Here is a 23,999-nt window from a genome sequence, read left to right as displayed (position 1 = left end):
CAAAACGATCTTCACAGTTCACTGGAATACATGTACGCTACCAAGAATAGCGAAATAAATCTTTTAGTGTTGATTTGAAAATCAAAATACGTAAGGAATTGAAAAATACTTTTACATACATACATACATACTACAGTAAAGTACCCATACGGAACAATGCATGTCTTTAAATCCTCCCTTTGAGCCAGCATCACGAAATGCACTATGACTCACGATAGTTTCAAAACACCATGGCCATGAAAGACGAGGCCTGTTGTCGGTTAAAGTAGAAGGATCCCCGAACACACACTATCCCCCATATTCCGTAAGGCAGTCCAATAGATACGCAGGTAAACACACCTTTAGCCAGATGTGAACTGAAGAGGACACATGGACCCTTTGAGAAAGGCGACCGCACCAAAGCTGTACACACTGAAGCGTCGATCGATCAGCAGCGCTTTTCAGTTCATCTGCCAGTCAGTCACAGGGAAAGCACGGACGCGTTCTTCTTTTGGGATCTTCTCTAGTTGGGTGTGTCTGGCATCGCCTACTCTCTGCACAAGGTTAGGACACTGTCGTTGTTCTAGTTTCATCAAAGGTAAATGTCATTTTTTTTGTAGTCCCCAACTACACTGTTGGCGTAAGTAATATGCAAGAATATCAGCTTCTGCCCGAAAACTAAAAAAGGTATTGTACTTGAAACAGCAGACAGTTCGAATATGATTAAGTTAGACCTGTAGGATATGTTGTAGAATTAAACTTATGCATGTCAAACTTACTTTGTAAAGAGTAAGTTTTCTGTACTTTAAAAATCTGTAAAAAAAATGCATGTATCTAAAAAAACTCGGAACTGTCGCGTGTCTGAAACCCAACCCAAATAAGACATGTTTCGTAGGACCTTTAAGAAAGAAAATAATATGAATGAAATAGAGTAATGGTGTACAATGAAGGATATTAACGTTCTATATTGTTAAACCCGTTCTCAGAAAGTTGAGTCATTGACTATATCCATGCGCGGCTGTGACGTTGTGTGACCCCACGGGCGTCATTGTTCGTAGATCTACCACAGGGGGTGGGCGGCCGCTGACAGACGAAGAATCGCGCTTTGAAACCCGCCATTGTTCCGTCCCTACCACCCTGCATTCCTCTCCACAGTGACGCCGCGGAGCAATGACAACAAGCGAGTCAGAGGCAGACCTAGATCTGGACAGCCTAGCTTCTCTCTCCGACGACGACGACGACCGCCGTGAGCCCGTCCGGACGTTCCTCGGAGAGATGTGCGAGGAGTGCCGAGGAGCGGAGCTTCCCGCCCACCATGCCACCTCCCTGGGGCACCTGGGCTGTCTGAAGAGGGTGGTGGGGGAGAAGAAAGAAGATATCGCCCTGTTTGACGAGGACGGCAGCACGCCGCTGTATCTGGCAGCTAGGAAAGGACACAGTCACTGCGTGAGGTAATGTCATTCAGTGTACATGTGGCACGGGCTCTATAAGCACTGATTTACACTTGAACGAAATTCATGATCAGCTCGAAAATGAAATGTCGAAGACCTAAGTAGATGATAAAAATCCTACCGTTCAGTCAATCCGTTATGGCATTGGACTAGAACGTAACCTGTGAAGCAAATGAATATTATTTCTTTTCTGACCGTCATTTGTGAGTGACTTATCTTCGTGTCAGAAAACGTTTTGTAAGATTTTTGATTAGTCTTACACAGTGTCAGAGAGAGAAAGAGAGAGAGAGAGAGAGAGAGTGTGTGTGTGTGTGTGTGTGTGTTATAAGTGTACAATAAGTGTACGTAATCGATAAATCTCCCCACTCCGCTGTCTTGGTAACGCAGGGAGGAAATTGAGCAAGTCGTCCCGTGTCTCCGCCAGACAATAAATCAGCATCATGAATGAGAAGTAAATCTCCCCCTGCTGAACCTTTCAATACAAAATACAGCATCCCGCAGTGCCTCTTAATAATCATCATTACTATAGATACAGACAGGCCTATTGAGCAGTAGGATAAGTACCTTCTTATGGTCCTCCGTTTTGAGTAAGCCGCACAAATATGCAAATTTGTCATCACAAATCTCCCTTAAGTGTCAGAGTTTTTGAACATCAAAAGGAGATAATATCCACATAAACCGGAAATTGAAATAGGGGCGTTAAAAGATTCTTGGGACGGCCCGCCTCAGTAAACATTGACTGATATGTGGCGAGGATGATGATGATGATTTGGATGTTTAGAAGGTAGAGTTTTCTCCTGATCTGGATATTCACTTCACGTTCGTGTGTAGACTGGATCCTTACTTGGAACCCCCATGCTTCTGAAAATATCCTAAAAGGTCACGCGGTTTTGGTGGACAAAAGGCAGCCGTCACGATTTGCCGTCGAGCCGTTTTCCCATTGTCGCACAGATAGCACAAGAGGCGCTCTCGAAAGCGCTTTCTATCGGATTCTTTGGCACAAGATAGAGACACGGAAAATGTGTCGTTAGAAACTGTCGGAGTGGCAGTGATGTATCGTCATGGGCACCATCAGCAGTTTGTAAACGTCTGTCCGGGAGTGATCTGGGTTTATACACACAGTCTTAATGCTCGCTGACGGCCCTTCAAGTTCAACAAGTCTTGTCAGACAAATGGATTTGAGGATTTTCTGCTGAACTTTTTATCCGCTAAACCTAGCACGCAAAGAAATATTAACTATGAATGATTATGAAGATAGATAGATATATGTAATTATACTAATGATATTTTCTAACATGTTTTATGTATAGCTAAACATTATGCGACCCATTGGTTAAGTGCGAACCTGTACTAAATCATCGTCTTCCTGTGGTTTGAAGTTTGCCGTCTTTCGACTTTAGAATCACAAAATGTCATTAACGACTTGCTCTAATTAGATAAACAGACTGCTATCTTATTTCAGAAGAACTGGAAATAAACTGCTCCCCCATTTTGTTTAGACTTTCGGAAAGAAATACTCTGTAGGTTGCAAATATTCTGTACCTTTATTGGGCTTTTACAGATTTGTCGCTATCCAAACATCAAGAAAAACATCAAGAAAAGCTTCAAATCAAAGGAAGAGCGCGTATTCTAAACTTGGACGGCGCCTACATTGGCTCTATTTTGAACTTCAGGGCCATGCATGTACGCATGACGTCACACCCGTGTGACTGGTTTCCAGGGACGCCTCCACAGTCACCAGAACTATGTCCTCCCCTGACCCCAACCGTCTCATGCAAATCCGGGATATCGTTTATCCATGCCAGGGTCTAAAGGGCAGCGTTACAGAGTTGAAGCCAAGGACTCGTCTATCATTATCTAACAAGAACTATACGTGATTGGTCCTGAGAACTAGATGACGTTACTTCTGAATGTGAACTAGGTTCTGTATGGCAGTGACGATCAATTGCAAGCCGATTTAGAAAACAAAACATTTGTACAGTCATTGACCAGGGCCATTGACCATTGACATTCACCATTTACGGTTCTGTAGGAAAAAGGTTCATACCCGCCTGTTATCGTAATTATCTTCAAGCAGATGAAAAATTGCCACGTTTAGTGCCGACCGGGCCTCTCCAACAATCCCTCTCCCAGCATCTGCTTGGAGTCCAGCATCGACATTATGGATGATCGTGCTCTGCTCTCGTTCCCAGGTGGCTCGTGACGCAGGACCTGGTGCCGACCCGGGCAGCCAATGTGCGCGGGGAGACGGCCGCCATGGTGGCCGCCGCTGAGGGCCAGCTCAAGTGCCTCAAGCTCATCCTCTTCAACGGCTACGATCACCACTTCGACATCGGCTTCGATCGGGACAGCGGCGGACTGACACTCCTCCATGCTGCTGTGCTCAGGTCAGTCTCTAAGCCGAATCACCACTCTTCGTTGTAACCATTGGTCCGGAAACATAAATAAGCTAGTTTTATTGAGTATACATCTGTATTCATGATGTTAGATATGTTTGTATAGATACGTTGACAGATACGTAAGACATCCAGTTTAACAATATTTGAACAACTGGATAAGATTCGGAGATTACTTTAGTATTTTTGAAATGACATCTATCACCCTTTCTCTTCTTCAGCGTCATAGGAATGAACGTCCAGAACGTGTCCATACTAACATTTGTAGGATATTGCTGAAATATAGAGGATTGAGATCTTCGGACCTGTGGTTTATGTTTGCATCTGTTTAGATATACTTCAGTTAGTGTTTTCCATCTCAATTTTCATTTATGTAATCATTTCTGCTTCCATGTACGTATGAGTTTATATCTGTTGATTTGGAATGCAATTAGAAAAGATTTAAACAGTTTAGCGGATTTGTTCATGATGTTAAAATGTGGTACATCCTGACCATGGTAGAGACCGTGAGGCCGTGGCGCTATGGCTGGTGGACCAGTTCGGGGAGACTCTGGTGGAGATGAAAACGAACGACGGGCTGTTGGCGCTGCACATCGCCGCCGCCAAGGGGAACCTACAGCTGGTCAAGACACTGGCGACGAGCAGCAACTCTTCCGTGCGCACACAGGACGTCAGAGGTACAGAACATCGGTAGTTAAACTTATCTATTAGCTTCCAATACCGCCGTAAGCTGTAGCACACCAGTTTGATTTTGTGCTAGTTGCGTAAAGCCAAACTGACATAGGGCTGATCAACTGACAGTGCATGCGGGGTGACCTCTAATATGTAATTGTCGAAGGTACGTGCAGTACTGATTTTCACCTGAGTAAACATGCTCTCCACAAACTCGGACGATTTAAAGTTCAGTCAGTCAGTTCATCCAAAGTACGTCCCTAATAGAAGTACTCATTTTCACCACGGGCAAGTGAGAAAATTGTGCAATATAAGGATTTCAACGCCTGAGGACCAATAGATTTGGGAATTTAAACCCATGCCAGTTCGACGGCCTCGCATGTACTTTACAGAGCCAACAGGTGTCAAAGTTTGACTCAATATTTAACTTTAAGTGTTATGCTATTGCGTGATTACAAACTGACAATGCAGCTTGTTTTTTTCTCCTTGCAGGAGCCACGCCCATTTTCTACTCCGCCCAAGGTGGACACGTGGACTGTCTTTCTTACATGGTGGAAGACATGAACGGAGACGTCTCCATCTCGACCAATGAGGAGAAGTCACCTCTGCACGTGGCCGTACAGGGCGGCCATCTTGAAACAGTGCAGTGGCTTGTGGGAAGGATGGGTCCTGGCTCGCTGGGACTGCAGACCAAGGACGGAGCTACCGTCATGCACTATGCGGCAGGTACGTCATACTCATAGGGCTTGAACCAGCATAAGATGGTCTAAGATATATGATTAGTTACATGTTATTATGTCTAAGATTGTGTCAGTCTAACACTGTTCACGTCCTTTATGCTCGCTTTCATGACAAAATGAAATCATTGTGTTCAACTTCTGATGGTGACATGAATTTTATGAAACGTATTTTTAGCAATGGGGCACACGAACATCATGCGCTGGTTGCTGTCCCAGCGCAAGTCGGTAGAGGTCGCAAAGATGACGGACAAGGAAGGTGGTACAGCTGCGCACGACGCAGCAGCAAAGGGGTAAGATTCTGTCATTTTACAACTTTAAGATGTCATGAAATATTAGATTTTAACTTGTCATCCCATTCTTTTGTTTACAGTGACTTAACGACTTTCAAACGTAAACAACAACAAAACTTAATTAACTTTGTACATTCTTTGTTCTAGACACATGGGATGCCTGAAACTACTTGTAGAACTGGGTTTGGATATTCACCAGAAAGACCAGGTAAAAGAAATATTATTTATGGATCACAAAGGTATAGAAATTGACTCATAGATAAATTGATATGTAGATCCTATGAACCTTTAGGTTTATACTTCATCAAGATTCATCAACATTAAAATTTTCTACTTAACATTTATATCGTATTGAATAGGATGGCGTGTCACCCTATCAACTGGCGATACAAAGCGGAAATGACGTATGTACCCAGTACGTCACATCCTTGCAGGGCGAGATGCTCGGCCAACGCGGTTTCTGGGTGCGACGTCAAGACAAACCGACTACATCAAGTTAGTCACTCGTTTGTATTACAGGTTTGCGTAGGCAAACGTGTTCTGTTTTGGTTTTAGTCTCATAATAATGGAAATAATGTCTTAATTATGTTTAGCATTGGCACTGTTTTATATGAAAACTGAACTCTTTCTGAGTTGAAAGATATGGTTTGGGATGATTTTGGTTTACACAGAGATAAATTTTATATTTTCTTTTGCAATACCGACCAACTGCATCTAGTTTATACAGATTTGTGTAAGCAGAACGTGTTCTACAGCGCCAATGCAAGGTGAAGGTCCCTTACTTGTAAAAGTTCAAGAACTTTCTAGACACAGACCTGTTTGGTTGCGTCTTAGGGGTTCTCACCTTTGATAGCATTTTCGGTGCATGTGTACTTAGAACCATCAACCGCCTATTAATTGCTTCCCCATTACCGCCCACAGTCGACAGTGGCATCAGCTGCAGTACAGACGACACAGCGTCGCCCTTCCCCACACTGAACAGGTCCGCCCTGTCCGCGGAACGTCTCCCACGGACCCGCAGTCTCATCAGCACCGCGTCACGGTCTTCAGACGTCAGGGTTCGTGTAGTAAACACAATTCGTCTTCGTACTAAGGCCCACAATTACTTTCATCGTATATGCGCAAAACATTTCGTAACCTGAAGGGTTTGCAGAAATGTAGTCATTGTTGGTATTCCTAATTTCTATCCAAAGAACGTATGGCCCTGCTAAAAAAAGAATAAGCTAAGATTTATATTTATACTTAGGAAAACTAGGACACCAGTCACTCTTTCCTCCCAACTGTTTTCTTTTTTCTCTGTTTATTTACGCCTCAAATCACTAATATCAGAGGAACATTTTCTTATTATCGTGTTTGTACTAGACTAACACCTGTTGTCATGTTTTGAACACAGCTACCGAGGACAAAGCGAAAGTCGAGAAGAAAAAGTTGGAAGTTCTGGAAAAGCAAGAAGGACGACGACAGCGAGCAAACTTTGACGGCAGACCACAAGACGATACCGACGTGCGGCCGCGCGCCAACACCGCCCCCTATCAGATCGCAGTGGCAGGACATCTCCCTAGAGGCCAGGCTGCTTCCCAGGAAAGACGCCCTGTTCCCGCACGATCAACCAGACGGACCCGGATACAGCTGGAGAAGGAAGGGGTCAAAGTCACTTTTTCAACAGAAGCACCGTAAATTTTCTTTTAATTCTGTTGTTTGAAAAGAACCACAAAGTGCGCATACCACTCCATTCGTTTTGTAAATTGAAGAAACATGTCATGCCAAAAGATAGTGGATGCCATCTGAATCGTCTGACCGTTTCCAACTCCAGTTGCTTGAGTAACTGCTTTTTTGGCATATCTTATTACCTGGATGTCTAATCTTCATCGACGTAAAGAAACATGTCAATTTTCATTTAACGTGCTATTTTGTAGATACATATATATCAATATTTCAGGGTCCGCTCCTGTCTGTCTGCCCGCCGAAGAAGTTGTCGGTAAAGCAGGGGACAAGAGCACAGATGAAGGGTGAGTAACAAAACAAAACAATGCCTACAGGTATGGCAGTCGTCCAGTTCCTGTAAGAACCGCCAGGAGGCGTTAATATGGAGTGATGTTATACATGCAAGTAGTCCAGACATTTATACAAAAATCACTACCTTCAGCTTTCATGTGTAAATTAACATTATTCCCGCTGTCTAACCCTATTTCTGATAGAAATGTGGTACCAAACGGCTACCTTAGCTGACTGAAGCGGACCCACTAAACTGCATTTGGTTCCAAGATTACTTGTTCAGCACCAAGGAAAGGACCAACTATATGCACTACAAATAGATACTTGTTTTTCAAAGGACGCAGCGTAATTTTCCCCTTTTCTCTATGATCTTACATGTTATACTAGCATTTTTTGGTGGAAATTGTTAGATTTATTCAATGAAAAGGCAAACAAGACTGGCAATAAAAATATTATTGCCATGACGACGATTGAGGGGAACAACAATACAACTCAAATCAGAAATAGACTGGAACTTCCTTGTCGCACTATCCCTGGCACAATATACGAGCCCACCTGTTACATAAACCTACAGCCAGCAGAAATGTACTATCCCAGGTACAGCACAATGGTCTGCCAGTAACCTAAGATCACCTAAACCTACAGCTGAGCACTACAGTGTGTATCTAAGTGGAGAATAAAAAATAAGGAAGAACCAACTGTTTCCAGCACTTCCGTCCTTGAATGACTTTCTTGCACCTAACCCACAGGCTGTCCTACTTCGTAATATTCCAGTCCTTGGATAGTATAATAGGCCTTGAACAATTATATTTGGCTCTGAATATGATAACCATTTGGATGCCATCATTCAAGATCATGACCTCTATATGAAGTATTTCCTGTCTGCCTGTGGCGTATGGCTTGAACAAGCTCTAGAAAAGAAAATGTATCCTTCATAACATAACATAACAACCAAGACAACGTGATCCATTGTGCAGAGTTTCCCTGTCTACCACTTAAGTTTCAAGGGACAAATTCCTCCAGGGAGCCAGTGTGATCTACATTCCACAATTGCATACCAGAGATACATCTGGAACAAATTGGGGGGGGGGGGTGCTTGCATACCCAGCATACTGCATTCCTGTGGAAAAATTCCTGTGCAATTCCTAGATTTTTTGCAGACTGAACGCAATATATACCAATTGACGACTCCCCTAAGGCGTCGTCAAAAAACGGACAATATTGATTATTCTTAGAAGGTAGTTACTTCGGATGGTCTATATCGATGCTCAATGCAAGGAGAAGTAGTCGAAGGGCCAAGCATCGAACATGTTAACATTTGGTTCTACTTCCGGGGTTTTCTAAAACGGCTCAGATCATATAGAACGCGTTATTCTCTAAAGACACGGCGCAAGTCGGGGCACAGCTTGAGGCCGCTGCATGGATGTAAACAACTGTCTGTGGTGCAACAAAGAGACCTTAGACTTGCATAATGTTTATACTTTTTCATATCTACAGGATTTTTCCAGCACAACTATGTACATATTTTGCGCGTTACAAAATGACATCTGGCACTATGGCTTTTGAAACTTTAGCATTTTTTGTCCAGTCTACTTGTGCTTGCCTGTTTTACAATTCACCTAGATCCGATTATCTAATTCCACAGTGTGATAGTCCATTTCATTGCCTTTACAATGATACCAAAGTTCTCTGGTTAATTTCAGGAGCAACGAGTTTAGACCAGAAAACCTGCGACAACACGTTGGGCGACCTCGTTCCACGGTAGAACGTACGGGGCGCAGCGTCTTCAACAGAGTGAACATTTTTATATGCCAGTGCTTTGCTAGTAACCAACAGCGTCGACAATAAATTATACATCAAATGAAAGCTAAGGTTTCCGTGAACCAACACAGAAATTTCAAGAGGGATAGAAAACTCGCCATGACTGTAATGCCGTTACAAAGATGACTGTCAAGTTCTACAGCTACACGAACAGATACTGCGCTCCGCGGTAGAACGCACGAGGAGCCGCGTACTTTATAACGGAGTGAAAATCTTCTATTTTGGTGCTGTGCTATCAACCAATCATGTCGACAAAATGCTATACATCAAATGAAAGGAAAGGTTTCTAGAAATCAGTACACACATTTTCAAGAATATTCATGAACTCTACATGCTTACAACACCATGACAAATTTGACCGTCTAGTTCCGTGATTGTATGCAGAGCGACCGCGTTCCGAGTTAGAACACGCTAGGTGCCGCGTCTGTATAACGAGGTGACAATTTTCAGTGTTCTACCATTGTGCAACAAACCATTTAAAGAGACATATAGATTTATATCAAGTGAAAGCTAAGTTTTTGGAGAATCATCATATCAACTTTAAGACGGATGGAGAATTTTAGGAGCTTACGATCCCTTGACAAAGATCAACATAAGTCCCGTGCTTTCCACTGGGCCGACGCGTTCCAATTGTGTTCGGAACGCGCGCGGCGCGGCGTCTTGATTTCAACAGAGTGGCCATTTTCTATTTTGGTGCTGCGCTATCAACCACTCCAGTCGACAATAAGCTATATATCAAATGAAAGGTTATGTCTCTGAAAATCAGCACACAGATTTTCAAGAATATTCATCAACGCTTGCTAAAAGCCAACAAATTTGCCGTAAAGTGTGCGATGTTCATGGAACGATTTTTCAAAGTGAAACTCAACAAACACCAATGATTTGACCATGATGAGACGCGCTGAATCCTGCGCTTTCAGCATGACAAATCTCATGGACCTGTAATTAACCAACTTTATGCTATGAGTACTTAAGTAAAGGCTAGTTTCACGGGAGAGGCGCGTGGCGTCGTTTTCGCTGTTTTGTAAAATAAGCGTGTTCTAGAGCATTGGCCCTTCGACTAAAGATGTACATTGATTGAGTTCGAAAAATTGCCTGATTTATCTACTTTAAAATATGTCAGACTAAAGAAATCTGATTTATATTCCTAGGCTCTCATTGGCTGACAGACAAATCGAGATGATCGTTAGCGACATCCGGGACAGTCCCCGGCCGGAGTCCGCGGTACTGCGCAAGCGCCGTGACAGCAACTGGACGTTTCGTCGAAAGAGCAGTTCGGAGGTCGAGGCGCCGGATGACCTGGTCACTGCGCTGGTCAACCTGGGTCTGGAGGACCACGTCAGCGAGGGGGACAGTCCGTCAGGGTCAGTCAGAAGAGATTACGGTGATAAGGAACAAGCAACCCCGCAAATAATGAGAGTCACAAGGTAAGCTCTAGAAAGGATCCTTACATTTCTTTGTTTATTTTGAGGATATTCACAATTGTTAACCCATTTGATCTATCCTTTGTAGATCAACTACAAGTTTATCATTTGAGAGATACTCTTGAACATTTATCCTATTTGACAAGGCGCGCATGCAACTCAAGCAGAAAAGCAAATGGAGAACAGTGTGTATACCATGGTGATCTCTTAGCTGTTGTCTGCTGTCCTCGATTGTAGTAACAGTTGCACGGGGGTAATGCAAAACTGTTTTGTTGACAACCATCTGATTAACACCACGTGGTTCTATTTGTAATCAATTGTCTACCAGTGCTGTATTAGTATTCCCCGTAATGCGTCTGAAAAAATACCATTAATAACCTAGTCATCTGTCTTCACTACAGGGCCGTTGTCCATTCTTCGGACGAGGACGCATGCGCCGCCGCCCCAGAGGAGGAAACCCCCAACACTCTCCATGACATTGACCTCTCCAATCAGCTGATCCAGGTCAAGGACACGGAGGGCGTGACGGTGCTGTCGCCTGCCGCCGAGAGCGCGCATGCACCGCACGTGACAGTGAAGAAGACGCTAGCGAGCCGCTCGTACAGCGACCCCACGGGCACCAAGCGTCCCACCAGTATAGCCGGGCTCTGCGCACGGACCGAGACGGCCGCTGACAACGACGACTTGATAACAAGAACGGATAAAACATGGGATTTCCACTTTGGAAAACCCTATGCAGACACAGATGCAACAACTACCGCCGACGGGTTGGATGGCATAGACATAGTCCAAGATGTTCCAGCCTTTAACGAAGTTACAAATGATGTGCCTTCAACTCAAAACGTGGAGGAGACAGAACCTGCAGATAATTCCGCTATATCTCGAGCCCTCGAAGCTGATACTGAAAGCAAACCTTTGCAGTCTAAGGAAGAGAGCGCAGACACAAGTAGCGGTCAGGAAGACTCTCTATCTGTAAACTCGAAGCACGTTACAAAAACAAGCACAGAAGTGGACTCATTCGAAACACCAAACAGAACACTCAGTACACCTACACATCGTCCAAGGCCCGCTCCCAATGCTACTACTCCTACTACTCCTATCACTTCTACTACAACAAGAGAGAATCCACATTTCAAAAGTGTGATACAGCAAGAGCTGGAGCGGATACGAAAGCCTAGAGAAATCACTATTGTTGAACTGGACGGGAAAGTAGTGACGTGTTTTACGTCATTGGAGCTGGAAACAGGTGGGAGTGGCGCTCAGGCCAAGAGACGGGACACAGAGGTAGGCCGTCAGGCTCAGCTAATGGTCAGTCACTGTGGGGCAGGATAGGCTGTTACATTTTCATTTACTTCAGTCCAGATTTTTTCCCCACCGCGCGTGGCAGGAAGTATAGAGTTAGCCCACTGTATCTAGCTCTACCAGACTGACTACGCTGACTATTATAGGGAGATTTTGCAAAAATTGCCAGGGGAGTTTTGCTACTAGAGGAGATGGTCGGCCGTGCAAAATGAGCCTTAGCGTGGACTGACTCCCCTGGCCATTTTTTTGCCGAATTTTACGATCCCCGCTCCTCGTAGGAAGGCCTGGTGGAGGCTACATTATATCTATCGTATGCTGAAGACAAATTGAAGCTTATGAAGCTTGCCTCACCAAGAAAAGCCTTCAGAAGTAAAACAAAAAGTTATAAAAGGCCAAGTTCAACATGTCGTACATACATATACTGCACTTACAGGGAAAAGAGAAGACAGCCGCTAGCACCAGAGGTAACACCAGAAATGTAGATGGACGGGCAGGTTCTGAGCAATCAAAGGACGACTACAATGAAGGTAGGATTTCAATATTTGCATACTTTATTCTCCTTCCGTATACATTTCTATGATTCCTCTCTTATCCGAAAAGATAATTTGAGTGTTTGTTGAGAATTCGAAATAAGATTCATATACCTGTCCAGAGAAGCAATACCATGTACATAAAGATGTGCACTTTGGTTTGTCTTTGAATAAAAACGTCAGGAAAAAGAAGATGTTTCACAGAATTTACTATTCAGCCTTCCTTCAATTCTTTAACCAAGTCAACTGCAAAGATTTTATAGAACACTGACGTTATATTGTTAACTCAAACTCAAAAATACTCTATAAAGTTGTTCTATATTGTTGAGTACCTATATACCTACATCTGTCCTCTCATATATTGGACCGAATCTTTATGCCCATATTTAGAAGACTACGTCTCCTTGAGAAGGGCGTTGACCAGACGGCTCAGCCAATCGCTGTCTCCGTACCATCTTGAAGAAATAGAGAGCCATGAATGCGGCAACAAACCTCCTGACAAATAATGTGATTCAAGATAATTCTAATCTCTCATATACCCTGTATAGTACAACCTATTGTTCAGTACTTATATAAAAGTATTCCAACATCCATTGTATATGCTGCATCTGATGTATTATATCTATGGTTGATATTTTTTTTTTTTCGACGTAGGCATATCATCGAAACTAAACATGCCTGTAATATAAGCGTACGACACTTCGCTTTAGGCATATTATGCATGGAACGTATGTCGGTATTCATTTGTATTGTTAATGTCATATGTACGTATATGTTATCATATACTGGGTAATAAAATCGTGTAATACTGCCTTGATAGAACTGCGTAAATTACAAAAGTTTGATGTTGTGCTATGTTACCCAACCCTAGACACGATACTTACTGGTCTGTCCCTAGCCTTATACAAACGTCGGGGCGATGGTGAATACCTGTATCTGGGTTACTAGTATGCTAATATATACATGTATTGGGGTATTGAACTAAAGCATTGGCATCCCAATAAGGTCTATCTAGATATCTTATATTACAGTACTTGAATCGACAGTAGCTGTAGAGGATCAAAAGAAGAAGACTGCGATTTTATGCTTCTTAAAAAAAAGTATGGCTAGGGAATATTAAAGGCTGACTGGCTTCTATCCTATGTTTGTGTCGGTCCCTAAAATTGTATATTCATATGAATGACGGGTCACAGCTTGCGGAGAATTGATTAGTCTGCTGACGTCACAACAGGTGTTTGTTTTCCTTAGAATAAAACAAAAATACATGAAGCTACCGGTTTAAAGTAAGTCGCTGTGTTCTGTAGCTAAGACTGTTAGATTTTTCAGGACTATGGCCGAAAGTTCTAGTTCGAGCAGAATGGTACCGGGTTCTGGAGACACAGTGAAGAGAAATTCTTGTAGTTTCCCCGGCCTGGGACTCGTGTGTGCCCTGGTGTCCACGTTATTCTTCTCCCTGAGCTCTCTGTTCGTCAAACTGGTGTGGGATCTCCACCCGCTGGAGATCACGTTATTCCGCTGCGCCGCTCAGCTGGTGTGCGCTCTCCCTCCCATCATATACAAGAAACTACCTCTCGTTCCCGAGGACACGTCTCCGCGGTTGTATCTGCTAGGAAGGGGAGTTTTCGGAGCGGTGGCGCTGTGCATGCAGTTCTATGCGTTTCACCACATTCCGCTAGGAGACGCCACAACCGTGATCTTCAGCTCTCCGATCTTCATCGCGCTCTTCGCATGGCTCATCCTGAAGGAGAGTTACGGATGGTTCAACTTTGTGGTCACCCTGACGACTCTGACAGGCGTCGTTCTGATTTCCAAACCTTCGTTCATCTTCGGAAGCGTCGTCGGCGTGCCGAATACGACCGAGCACCTCCTCGGGACGCTCTCGGCATTCGGAGGTGCTGTCTTCAGCGCGCTGGCCTTGGTTATGATTCGGAAGCTAGGTAAAACAGTGCACTTCCTCGTGCACATAACGTACCTGTCAGTCTTCGGAATGATCCTTACATTTGTGCTCCTGGTGGCTTTCGGCGAGTTCAGGATGCCGCCTTGCGGAAGTGATCGGTACTACCTGATAGCGCTTGGATTGTGTGGCGTCGGCGGACAGACATTTCTGACCAAGGCGTTCCAGTTGGAAAAGGCGGCCCCCGTAGCGATTGTTCGCACCATGGATATCGTGTTTGCCTTCACCTGGCAGTTTCTGTTCCTCGGAGAGATACCAGCCCCACTGAGCGTCGGTGGTGCAGGGCTTGTGATGTCCTCTGCAATAGCTATAGCCGTCAAGAAGTGTCTTGCCGAGAGACAGAAGCAATAGATGTTTCAGAAACGCCGTTGCAAAGAAACATATAACGTTAGTTTACCTTGCTTTATCCGCGGTTTGGCCTGTATCCGTTGTTTTAAAAAATAGGGTATTTAGGGATATTTTAGTCGACGGACGGTGGTTTCAAACTGCAATGTCTTTCTAATCTGAAGCCAACGTCCATCGACTTGATATCCGTCCATCCCTGAATACCCAGTTTTTAAGCATAACAAATATAGGTTACCCCTCGGATAAAGGTGAGCTAACGTTATAGTTCCTACACTCCAATTTCACAACAGGTCTTGACGTATCCCTATAAGTATAAAACGATCGACATACGAAGGGAAAAACGTCTGATTTCTAAAACTTGAAATACTTCTTTGTGATATTTTTTTCTATTAAAAAGTTTACCTATTTGAAATGTTTTCCTGCAAATATTTGTGCACTTTTTTAAACACCCCTTACTAATCGACATTGATAACAAACAAATAATATCAACAACCAAACAAATAGTAGACACGAGTCAAGTATTTACGAACCAATACTGATAACCCTCCTGGCGCTAAGGTTAATGATAGGTCAGTTCAACACGTTATTTGTTAATAGGTTAGTGTTTAACTTAAGCTTTGTGAGTTGTCGACTTACGTAAAGGACGCGCGGTGCCTGTGGTGGACTTTTGGACTTTACTTTAAGGTCTTGGGCGCACTTCTGTGACCTAACAAAACATTTAGGACAGAAGAGCTGATAATAACAGGAGACCACACCCCCGACGCCACACCTGCTCCATACCCAGGCGGTAGATACAACTTTCCATCCGTACGTGGTGTTGGAATTTCAAGTGTTACACCTACGTACAGCCATGGGCGGGAAAAGTGACGCCGCTGACGGGCCAGATCAGACGACAGAGCGCCTGACATTTATGTTGGCGATCTCGGCGTTTATGGCAGCCTTCGGCACGTCCTTCCAATATGGCTACAGCTCCAGCGTGGTGGACCAACCTGCTAATGTAAGTAAACCATGCATGTTTGCATTTTTTGTGCAGGGTATGGCAATTCAATATATAAAGATATACATTGCAATTATAATGCAATATCCAAGTTAACTTTACTATTGCATTTGTTAGCTGCATTGCGATTGCTGCGAACATACGATATACTCAACTTCATGTACGGGAGCTCGCATCAAGTAACACTACATACTTGCCCAAGGAAGGCTATTGCATTCAGTTTTATGCATTTTTGTTTGATTCAATCTTCGATAATATGGCACGGATACATTAGCAAAGTTGTCTTCAATTGGCCACTTTCCTCACCACAGTTTTGTATAGTAGATATACAGCTTACTCAGCTATATTGTGCCGTTTTTTGACGTCTTTGTTATCAAAGGTTCTCCATCAGTTAGTTCGTTTCTATAACAACAGTTGCCATGGCGATCATGTTATGCCGTCACCTTTCTGTAGTCAACCTTCTTAGGCGCATCAGCCCGAACATCCATGTTCTATCGGGTTAGGCACAGGCATACAGGTATTAAGTCGTAATGAAATTATATAAAACATGACATGACTTCTAATATATGTACAAACTTTCTAAAACTGTTCCAATACATATTTTCTGTTTCTTCTCGTTTCTTGTAATGTTGAATTGGTTGTGATTTACATCATGGTTTGGGAAATTTGATTTCCTCACAGCCAAGGTACTGAGCACTACTGGCCACTATTTCTGATTTCTCTAGAAATCCAGTATATATATATATATATATATATATATATATATATATATATACTGGATATATAGATATATATACTGGATATATATATATATATACTGGATATATATATATATATATATATATATATATATATATATATATATATATATATATATATATATATATATATATATATATATATACATTATTGATTCCAAAGGTATTTGAAATTTTTTTTCAATAACAAGTTTGAAATCAATAAACGGTTGGAAACCAAGCAGCTGATACTACAAACTTCAGCTGCTTTTTTGGCAGATGGTCCGATAAATAATTGCAATTTCCAAGCAGATCCTACGGTGGCAGGATGTGATGTTATAATAAACCCAGCCAACGAGAGTAGCAGGCTTGGCTTGCCACCGGAGGCAAATGGGTCCACCTTGGTCCACCACACTCCTTGACCAGTTTAATAATACTATCTCATGCTACCATAGGATCTGCTTGGAGATCAAATATTTGTTTCACATTGCTTGCCCCACTTCAACGTACATGTTGTGCCTAAAATGTGCACATTCTTTTGTCGGTTTAGATCATCAAGGAATTCTACAACCAGTCTTACAGCAGTTTTTACAGCGTGCCTCTGACGGAGAGCAGTATAACCGTGCTGTGGGCCACCACCGTGTCCGTCATGTGTCTGGGCGGGCTGCTAGGATCCTTTCTCGTCGTGCCGCTCACGGAACGCTTCGGCAGGTATGCAATATTCCGCCTGTGTAAAGATCCGTACGGAATGATTTTGCCTCCCAGCATCTGCTTGGAAATCAGGCAGGGTCGTGAGAAATCTCAGACAAGCTTGATTAGGAAACGATGCAAAAGTATTTGTATGGACAAAAATGCACACACAAATGTCGGTGTCGACTCATTTTTCTCAAGTGCATGGCGGGATACTATACGTTTTATGAAAATCCTCATAATACATGCTGTATTCTCAGTTATTACTAAACTTATTAGTATTTTCTGAGAGAGGTAAAATGTGGCTTTAACTCGCAACATATTCTTAACATATCCGCAAGCCCGTCTGTATACGTTCGGTTATGTACGTTTCGACCAAATGTGATGCATGGCAACTTTAGCTTTAGCCTGGCAAATGACAAAGAATCTAAAACATCTTTGTATTACAGGAAAGACATGCACACAGTCATGTAATATTTTACCTCTGGAGTTTGTGAGCTGTCCACAAAGACCCATCGTCCATTTCAATGACATCAAATGTGATAAGACCACCGAAGGAAAACGATCTGCCCCTCCATTACGTTGATGACAAGACGACATGATTGTTCTCTTTCTCTGTTTCAGGAAAGGAGCACTGCTGATCAGCAACGTTTTCTCTCTGATCGGCGCCATTTTGTTCGGGTTCTCCAAGATGGCCAACTCCTACCACATGGTCATCATAGGAAGGATCTTCGTTGGAGTCCAACATGGCAAGTAATCTTATCACACCAATGTAGAAAATGCTATCTCAAGTCGTTCTTTTAGCTTTATCAAAGCAGAAAACAAAGAGTTTGAGTCCTTAGTTTGATTGATGTTAAGTCAACTTGAATAGTTGCGTCGAATTTTTACGATAGGCTGGGCTACTTGACACGATATCGAGGGGTCAAAGGCTCTGTTCGATTCTTGGCATTTATGCTTAGACTTCGTTGTTTTTTTGAAAGTCACGTACTTACCCCGACTTTCCTCACAACACCTAGGTATAAAGATTAGTTCCTGTCTTCAAATGTTTAGAAGGCGATGGAAGAAGAGGGTTGGGTCCCGCCATCCATTGCCGTGTTCTAGACAGTCAAGTTATGGTTATGGAACTAGCTCTATCATTTCTTCAATGACAATGTTGAACTTTCTTTGCTCTTTTGTTTTGTCTCCAGCGTTGTCCATCACCGTGGTGCCGATGTACCTGGCGGAAGTCTCACCGACCAGCCTCCGCGGAGGGATATCCGTGATGCACCAGGCCATGCTGACAGTGGGCATTCTGCTTGCTCAGATTCTGGGGCTGGAGCAAATCCTGGGTAACGCAAACAAGTAGTGCCGCGCTTTGTAGACAGCAGACACTTCCGAGTACTCTCCAAGCATAAGATAGGCTCCAGCCGGAGCCTAACCTCTGTTTGGAGAGTGCTTCCGAGCCCCTCCTTGTAGGCTTGGTGGCCTCTATAAAAGCTTTGCAGTTAACCCTTTGACTGCTTATTATCAGGCTATTGTTTTCTAATAGTATATCAGGTTTTCTGACTGCTGTCTAACGACAAAACATGCTAAAGAGAGGCTGCTATCTTCTGCAAGGCATAGCGAGTCTAAGATATCTGGGCACATGTCGAGAGAGAAAAAGACAATAATACTGCTGCTGGATATATGTTTGGCGAAGAAAGCTAACGTTAACATTGTAATCTGGTGCATTGTATTAGCCGTGCGGCTAAAATGATGCACTTCCTTTCATATCTGTGTAGGGAGTGAAACGCTGTGGCCGGTCCTGCTGGCGTTTTACGCAGTGCCGTCTGGCCTACAACTGGCCATCATGCCCTTCCTGCCGGAGAGCCCTCGGTACCTGCTCATCAACAAACAGGATGAAATGGCGTCCCGAAGCGGTAGGTGGCGCTCTTGTATAGTTAAAGCGATCGTTTGTATGACCTCGAATTCCGTTTTCAGATTTTTCTTATCCTGTACTTCACTTGGGCCACCCTGACTTAATCTTAAGACTGACATCTCCTGGAGAACCCCCAAAAAATGCGGCAGGACGAAAAAAAAATACCCAGCAAAAAGTCTGTTAAACCAAAGGACTACAAAGCTGGTACTACGAATCGAACCACAGAACACAGTGTATCAAACAACATGTTATTATTTGCAGAAGGAACATATAGGTTGTCCTGTTCATCTCAGCAGACTCAGCTAAAGTAATAGATATTCAATATATTGACAAGAACGATAAAAGAAGTACTCTATACTGCCCTTTGTGGAACAATAATCATGAGTCGGTAAGTTCTGGGTTTCCTCGGAGTGATGCTTTTTTAGAACAGGAGAATAGTACCTATTGCCCGCGCGGATGTCATCCATAAAATCAGTCAGTGTGGCCTTATCGATTTGTATGCTTGATAGAATGTAAATGTGTTATTGTATCCCAGCTTTGAAGCGGCTGCGTGGGACCAGTGAGGTTGACGGCGCCATCCAGGAGATGAGGCTCGAACATGAGAACGAGATGAAGGAGCCGAAGATCACCGTCATAGCACTGCTGAAATCTCGTTCCCTGCGTCCGCAGCTCATCATTGCGGTTGGCGTGATGATGGCCAATCAGCTCAGCGGTATCAATGCGGTAAGACTAATGTTAGAGGGATTAAAGTTCGACATCACATTTGTGACGTCATTAACTTTGGACAAAATGGGTCCGAATACAGCCAGATCGATCCGGACCGTTATTTTTTCCGGACTGGATACGACCATATACTGTCGGATACAACTTATCATCTGTCTTTCTCCGTGCGTAGATTTTTGCCTACGTTACGTCAATTTACGAGAATGCCGGGGTGCCGGAAGACACCAGCGCGTACGCTACCATAGGCACGGGGGCGGTCAACTGTGTGGTGTGCCTGGGCTCGGTGAGAACATTATGCTTCCTATACCTTATGATATGATATACTATGTATGTTCAAACGTTATAGCAAAGGCTACGCAATGAATTTGCATCATTTTCTAACTTCTATGTGCATTTCAAGATATTCTTTACGCTTTTATTCCTTTTTAATCTCTTCTTAGTCAACAGAGAAAAACGCACTAATTGTCATGAAGCCATCACGAGTCAGTCAACTCAAATTCTGCAGTCTCATTGTCACCGCTAGGAGAAGTAACTTTCTATGTTGTTCGATTGTCTTGATAGACATTGTATCTATTGTAGCCATCTTGAAAAAATGATCACACTCTTAAATGTTGCTTCATTGACGATAGAAAGAAAATTTATTTGCAAATTCTTGCCCGAGGGCTAATTGCAACAAGGGACATACAGAATACATAGTAAACATACGTAAAACAAAAGACTTTGGTATAGATAACAATGGTGACAAGTGGAAACAAGTGACTATTCTAACAATAATATGGATGTGTGACAATACTGTGTCCTCTACCATCTAGGTGTTTATCATTGACCGAGTTGGCCGGAGGCCGCTGCTCATCTGGCCACTGCTCGTGATGACCATCACATTTGCCCTGCTGACCATCACTCAGGCTCTAACAGAGGTCAGCCACAGCTCAAGATTTTTGTTTGTTTGCTTGATTTTTAACTTACTTTGGGACAATGTGGCACTGCACTCAAGTTAGTAAGTCAGTTATTTTAACAGTGCTACATACAAAGTACAGAATATAGACAGAAGGTACTGAAAAGGTAGTGAGTGTAGCGTATCTGTTGCCTGAAAATCTTATCTATGCTGCGACAGCTGTGTGGCTCGAGGGCCATGGAAAGGGACATGGGCGCCGTCCTATATACCATTTGATATGGAAAGTGCTTAGTGTAACTTTTTGAGAACAAACAAAGATAACATAGCTTTGGACAGCTGAAATTATCTTCATTCATAGTTAGGGTATAAAAGACCAGTTTCTTCCAGATCACTTCAGTGTCACTGGCGAAAATTAGTGGATGCTAGTTTAAACGCCTGACCGTTCCAAAATCATATCCAGTTGCTTTAGTAACTGCTCTTTGGCATATCTTATTACCTGGATGCCTAACCTTTATCGACATAACATGACATACACTTCTCTCCCCTAGAACCTGTTCTGTGATTGCTGCCCTAACGGGCGGTTCGGGTCGGCGTCAGGAGAGGTGTGTCCCCCGGCAGACCTGGTGGACCTGGAGCCCTACAACAACCCGTACCAGTGGATCTCCTATCTCAGCATCGCCTTCATCATCATCTTCATCTTCGCCTTCGCTATCGGACTGGGTGAGCTCTTTGACAGTGAATCCTGAACCCCTATTGGAAACAATTGCATAGTGACAGAGAATCCTGATCTCCTATTGGACGATTTTTTATAGTGACCGAGAATCCTGCGCTCCTATTGGATTGATTTTAAAAGTGATAAAGAATACTTTTCCTTTTTGAACAAGTCCTCTGATTTTGAGGTGGACGGCCACATACTTTGCGGGGAGTTGCTCCATAGAGATTGTCCACTGAGAGTCTGTTTTAGACATACTACTCCTTTAACTTTTTTTCAGATGTATGATCATGCTATTTGAAAACTTTGCTAAGGTAGAAGGACATATAGCGAGGTCAATATGTTGCTGATTCTTTTCTTGTGCCCAATATTGAGAATCTCATAGGGCATATACACAATGTAGTGATCAGGTTGTCCTTCGATTGTAGTTTTCTTAGTACATTAGAACAAAATGTCGCAAGAATCAACGTTTAATTCTGTGCCGCGACGTTTTGCAGGAAAATTATAATGGTATTGTCTGATTACAACTGTTGTTTGCACTGTTTACAGGATCGATGCCTGGTGTGTTTGGTGGAGAACTGTTCCGCCAGGGGGCGCGACCTGCCGCCATGAGCATACAGAGTGTGACTCACTGGATCTGTAACTTCATCATCGGGCTCGTCTTCCCAATCTTACAGGTATTTAAAATATAAGTAAACGCAAGAACCTTTAAGTTTCACAGCTGTGGCATGCCCAACGGAGGCGCCTAGGTGTATGCAAATGACTATAATCGAAGTTTTCGTTGAAAGATTAAAATTTTTAAAAAATGCGTCAGGAAGCAAGAATGTTAACTTGAAGGTAAAAAAGATTATAGTCGAGATCCACAGTTATATTGATGGTAAAATGTTTCGTATTTAAAACTTGATATATGTACAATTTTCTATTCAACACATTTATCTATTTGTAAAGCGTAACACACGCACGGGACCAGGAGGATTTTGAACGTTTTAACGTGACGTCATAGCTGTCCGTGCCGCCATGTTGGTGTCTCTCTTTGGATTTTAGTTAATCATATCCCAGGCGTTATGCGACAGCTAAATATCAGTTGTCAAAGAAGAGATCCGTAAAAAGTTGCCGTCGCTCTAGCTATGTTTCAATGACATATGCAAATAGAGACACCAACATGGTGGCCAGTATACCGCCTTCTTCATTGCTGTAGAGAGTGAGTTTAAAGTTTGTTTAATGATACATAATGTACCTAGGATGTTCTTATCTTACAGCGCTAGTTCACATTGATCTGTGGGGTAACCTATATCCGTTGTTTTCAGACATGATATTGAGTGATATCAAGTTGACGGATAGTGGTTTCAAACTGCAATATTTTGAAAATACATATGTATTGTTATTTAGAACTACATGTACCATCCGTCAACTTGATATCCCTTAATACCCTGATTTTATTGGCAACGGATATAGATTACCCTGCAAATGAAAGTGAACCAACGTCAATGGAAGGATGTAAGGTAGATAGCTGCTGACAGAGCCTGCTGGGCCCACCTGACTGCCTCATGTGTCGGACGACACGGGAGCCCCTAAGTCTAAGTCTAAGTCTAAGTCAACGTTTCGAATAGTACTTAACCCTGTAACATTGTCTCTCGCTAGGAAGCGATGGGCGCCTACGTGTTCCTCATCTTCATGGTGTTCTGTGCTTTGAGCGGACTCTACTTCTACTTCCGTCTCCCGGAGACCAAGAACAAAACGTTTGACGAGATCCAGACGCTGTTCGGCGTGGAGCAGCAGGAAGAAGAGGAGGGGGTGGGCAACACTGCGTTCAGCAAGGAGGAGGTGGGGGAGGGGGGCGGTGGAGTTAACAACACTCAGGTCGAGTCTGCCTTGTAGACTGTATCATATCTATCACAAGCCACCTGTTACTCCGTTTCGTGGAGTGTTTCTGCATTTTACTGTGTGGCTGTGTGGCTAGATGTTTATCACCTTAAGCTGGTCCCATCCTACTGCCTGGCGGTCAGGGTCTATGGTTGATCTATATTAACCAGTTAGAATTTATAGTTGTGTGTCATGACGATAGAGCTGAGTAGAGTATGTAGAGTGTGTGAAACGGCAACACACTAGAAGGAGCCCCAAAACGGTAGTAGTTGCTAGTGTAAGTAGTGTAAGATGAGAGAGTATCAGTCAAGAATGGCATTTGTATACTGTACCTGTAATAGTCAGAAACATATAGTAATCTGTACGTTGGTAATTCATTTATATAAAAAAAACATGAACACCGCGGTCATTATTCATTTTGATAATCCAATGGACTCTATCTATACCTTTCACGAGTGCAAGTCAATTTACATTCGTCATCGGTCCTCCTTACTTTTTCTTAACCGTTAGGCGTTGTCAAGACCGATTTCTAGTTTTGCACTAGTTGTTTTGCTATTCTCCAAGCAGAGGTTGAGTCGCGGGGATA

The 23,999-nt window shown here is 43.2% G+C and overlaps 3 protein-coding genes across 4 annotated transcripts; all 3 read left to right on the top strand.

The window, feature by feature from the left end:
- The first annotated feature begins 115 nt into the window (after positions 1 to 115).
- LOC118411459 lies at positions 116 to 14,087 on the top strand. 2 transcript variants are annotated; one of them, XM_035813734.1, is made up of 14 exons: positions 116 to 542; positions 1,135 to 1,430; positions 3,623 to 3,817; positions 4,328 to 4,503; positions 4,991 to 5,224; positions 5,414 to 5,528; positions 5,676 to 5,736; positions 5,888 to 6,023; positions 6,450 to 6,586; positions 6,922 to 7,201; positions 7,468 to 7,537; positions 10,496 to 10,771; positions 11,170 to 12,597; positions 12,991 to 14,087. In XM_035813734.1, the coding sequence occupies exons 2-13, from the start codon at positions 1,150 to 1,152 to the stop codon at positions 12,098 to 12,100; spliced, it is 2,892 nt and encodes a 963-aa protein (XP_035669627.1). In that variant the 5' UTR covers positions 116 to 542; positions 1,135 to 1,149; the 3' UTR covers positions 12,101 to 12,597; positions 12,991 to 14,087. The 2 variants fall into 2 exon arrangements, with proteins under 2 accessions (XP_035669627.1, XP_035669626.1); XM_035813733.1 differs by having other exon boundaries at positions 116 to 577.
- Positions 13,958 to 14,905, top strand: LOC118411758 (solute carrier family 35 member G1-like). Its single transcript, XM_035814242.1, has one exon. It carries the CDS (start codon positions 13,958 to 13,960, stop codon positions 14,903 to 14,905), a length of 948 nt encoding a protein of 315 aa, XP_035670135.1.
- A 37-nt stretch (positions 14,906 to 14,942) lies between these two features.
- Positions 14,943 to 23,817, top strand: LOC118411460 (solute carrier family 2, facilitated glucose transporter member 5-like). Its single transcript, XM_035813735.1, has 11 exons — positions 14,943 to 15,896; positions 17,184 to 17,344; positions 17,948 to 18,072; positions 18,511 to 18,651; positions 19,084 to 19,221; positions 19,756 to 19,943; positions 20,116 to 20,226; positions 20,756 to 20,860; positions 21,387 to 21,558; positions 22,100 to 22,227; positions 23,192 to 23,817. The coding sequence occupies exons 1-11, from the start codon at positions 15,750 to 15,752 to the stop codon at positions 23,426 to 23,428; spliced, it is 1,653 nt and encodes a 550-aa protein (XP_035669628.1). The 5' UTR covers positions 14,943 to 15,749; the 3' UTR covers positions 23,429 to 23,817.
- The last annotated feature ends 182 nt before the right edge of the window (positions 23,818 to 23,999 follow it).

This window comes from Branchiostoma floridae, chromosome 3, assembly GCF_000003815.2.
Source record: "Branchiostoma floridae strain S238N-H82 chromosome 3, Bfl_VNyyK, whole genome shotgun sequence".
NCBI classification, from domain to species: Eukaryota; Metazoa; Chordata; class Leptocardii; order Amphioxiformes; family Branchiostomatidae; genus Branchiostoma; species Branchiostoma floridae.
The sequence above is the reverse complement of the archived record's forward strand: the minus strand, read 5'-3'. Positions and strand labels throughout refer to the sequence as shown.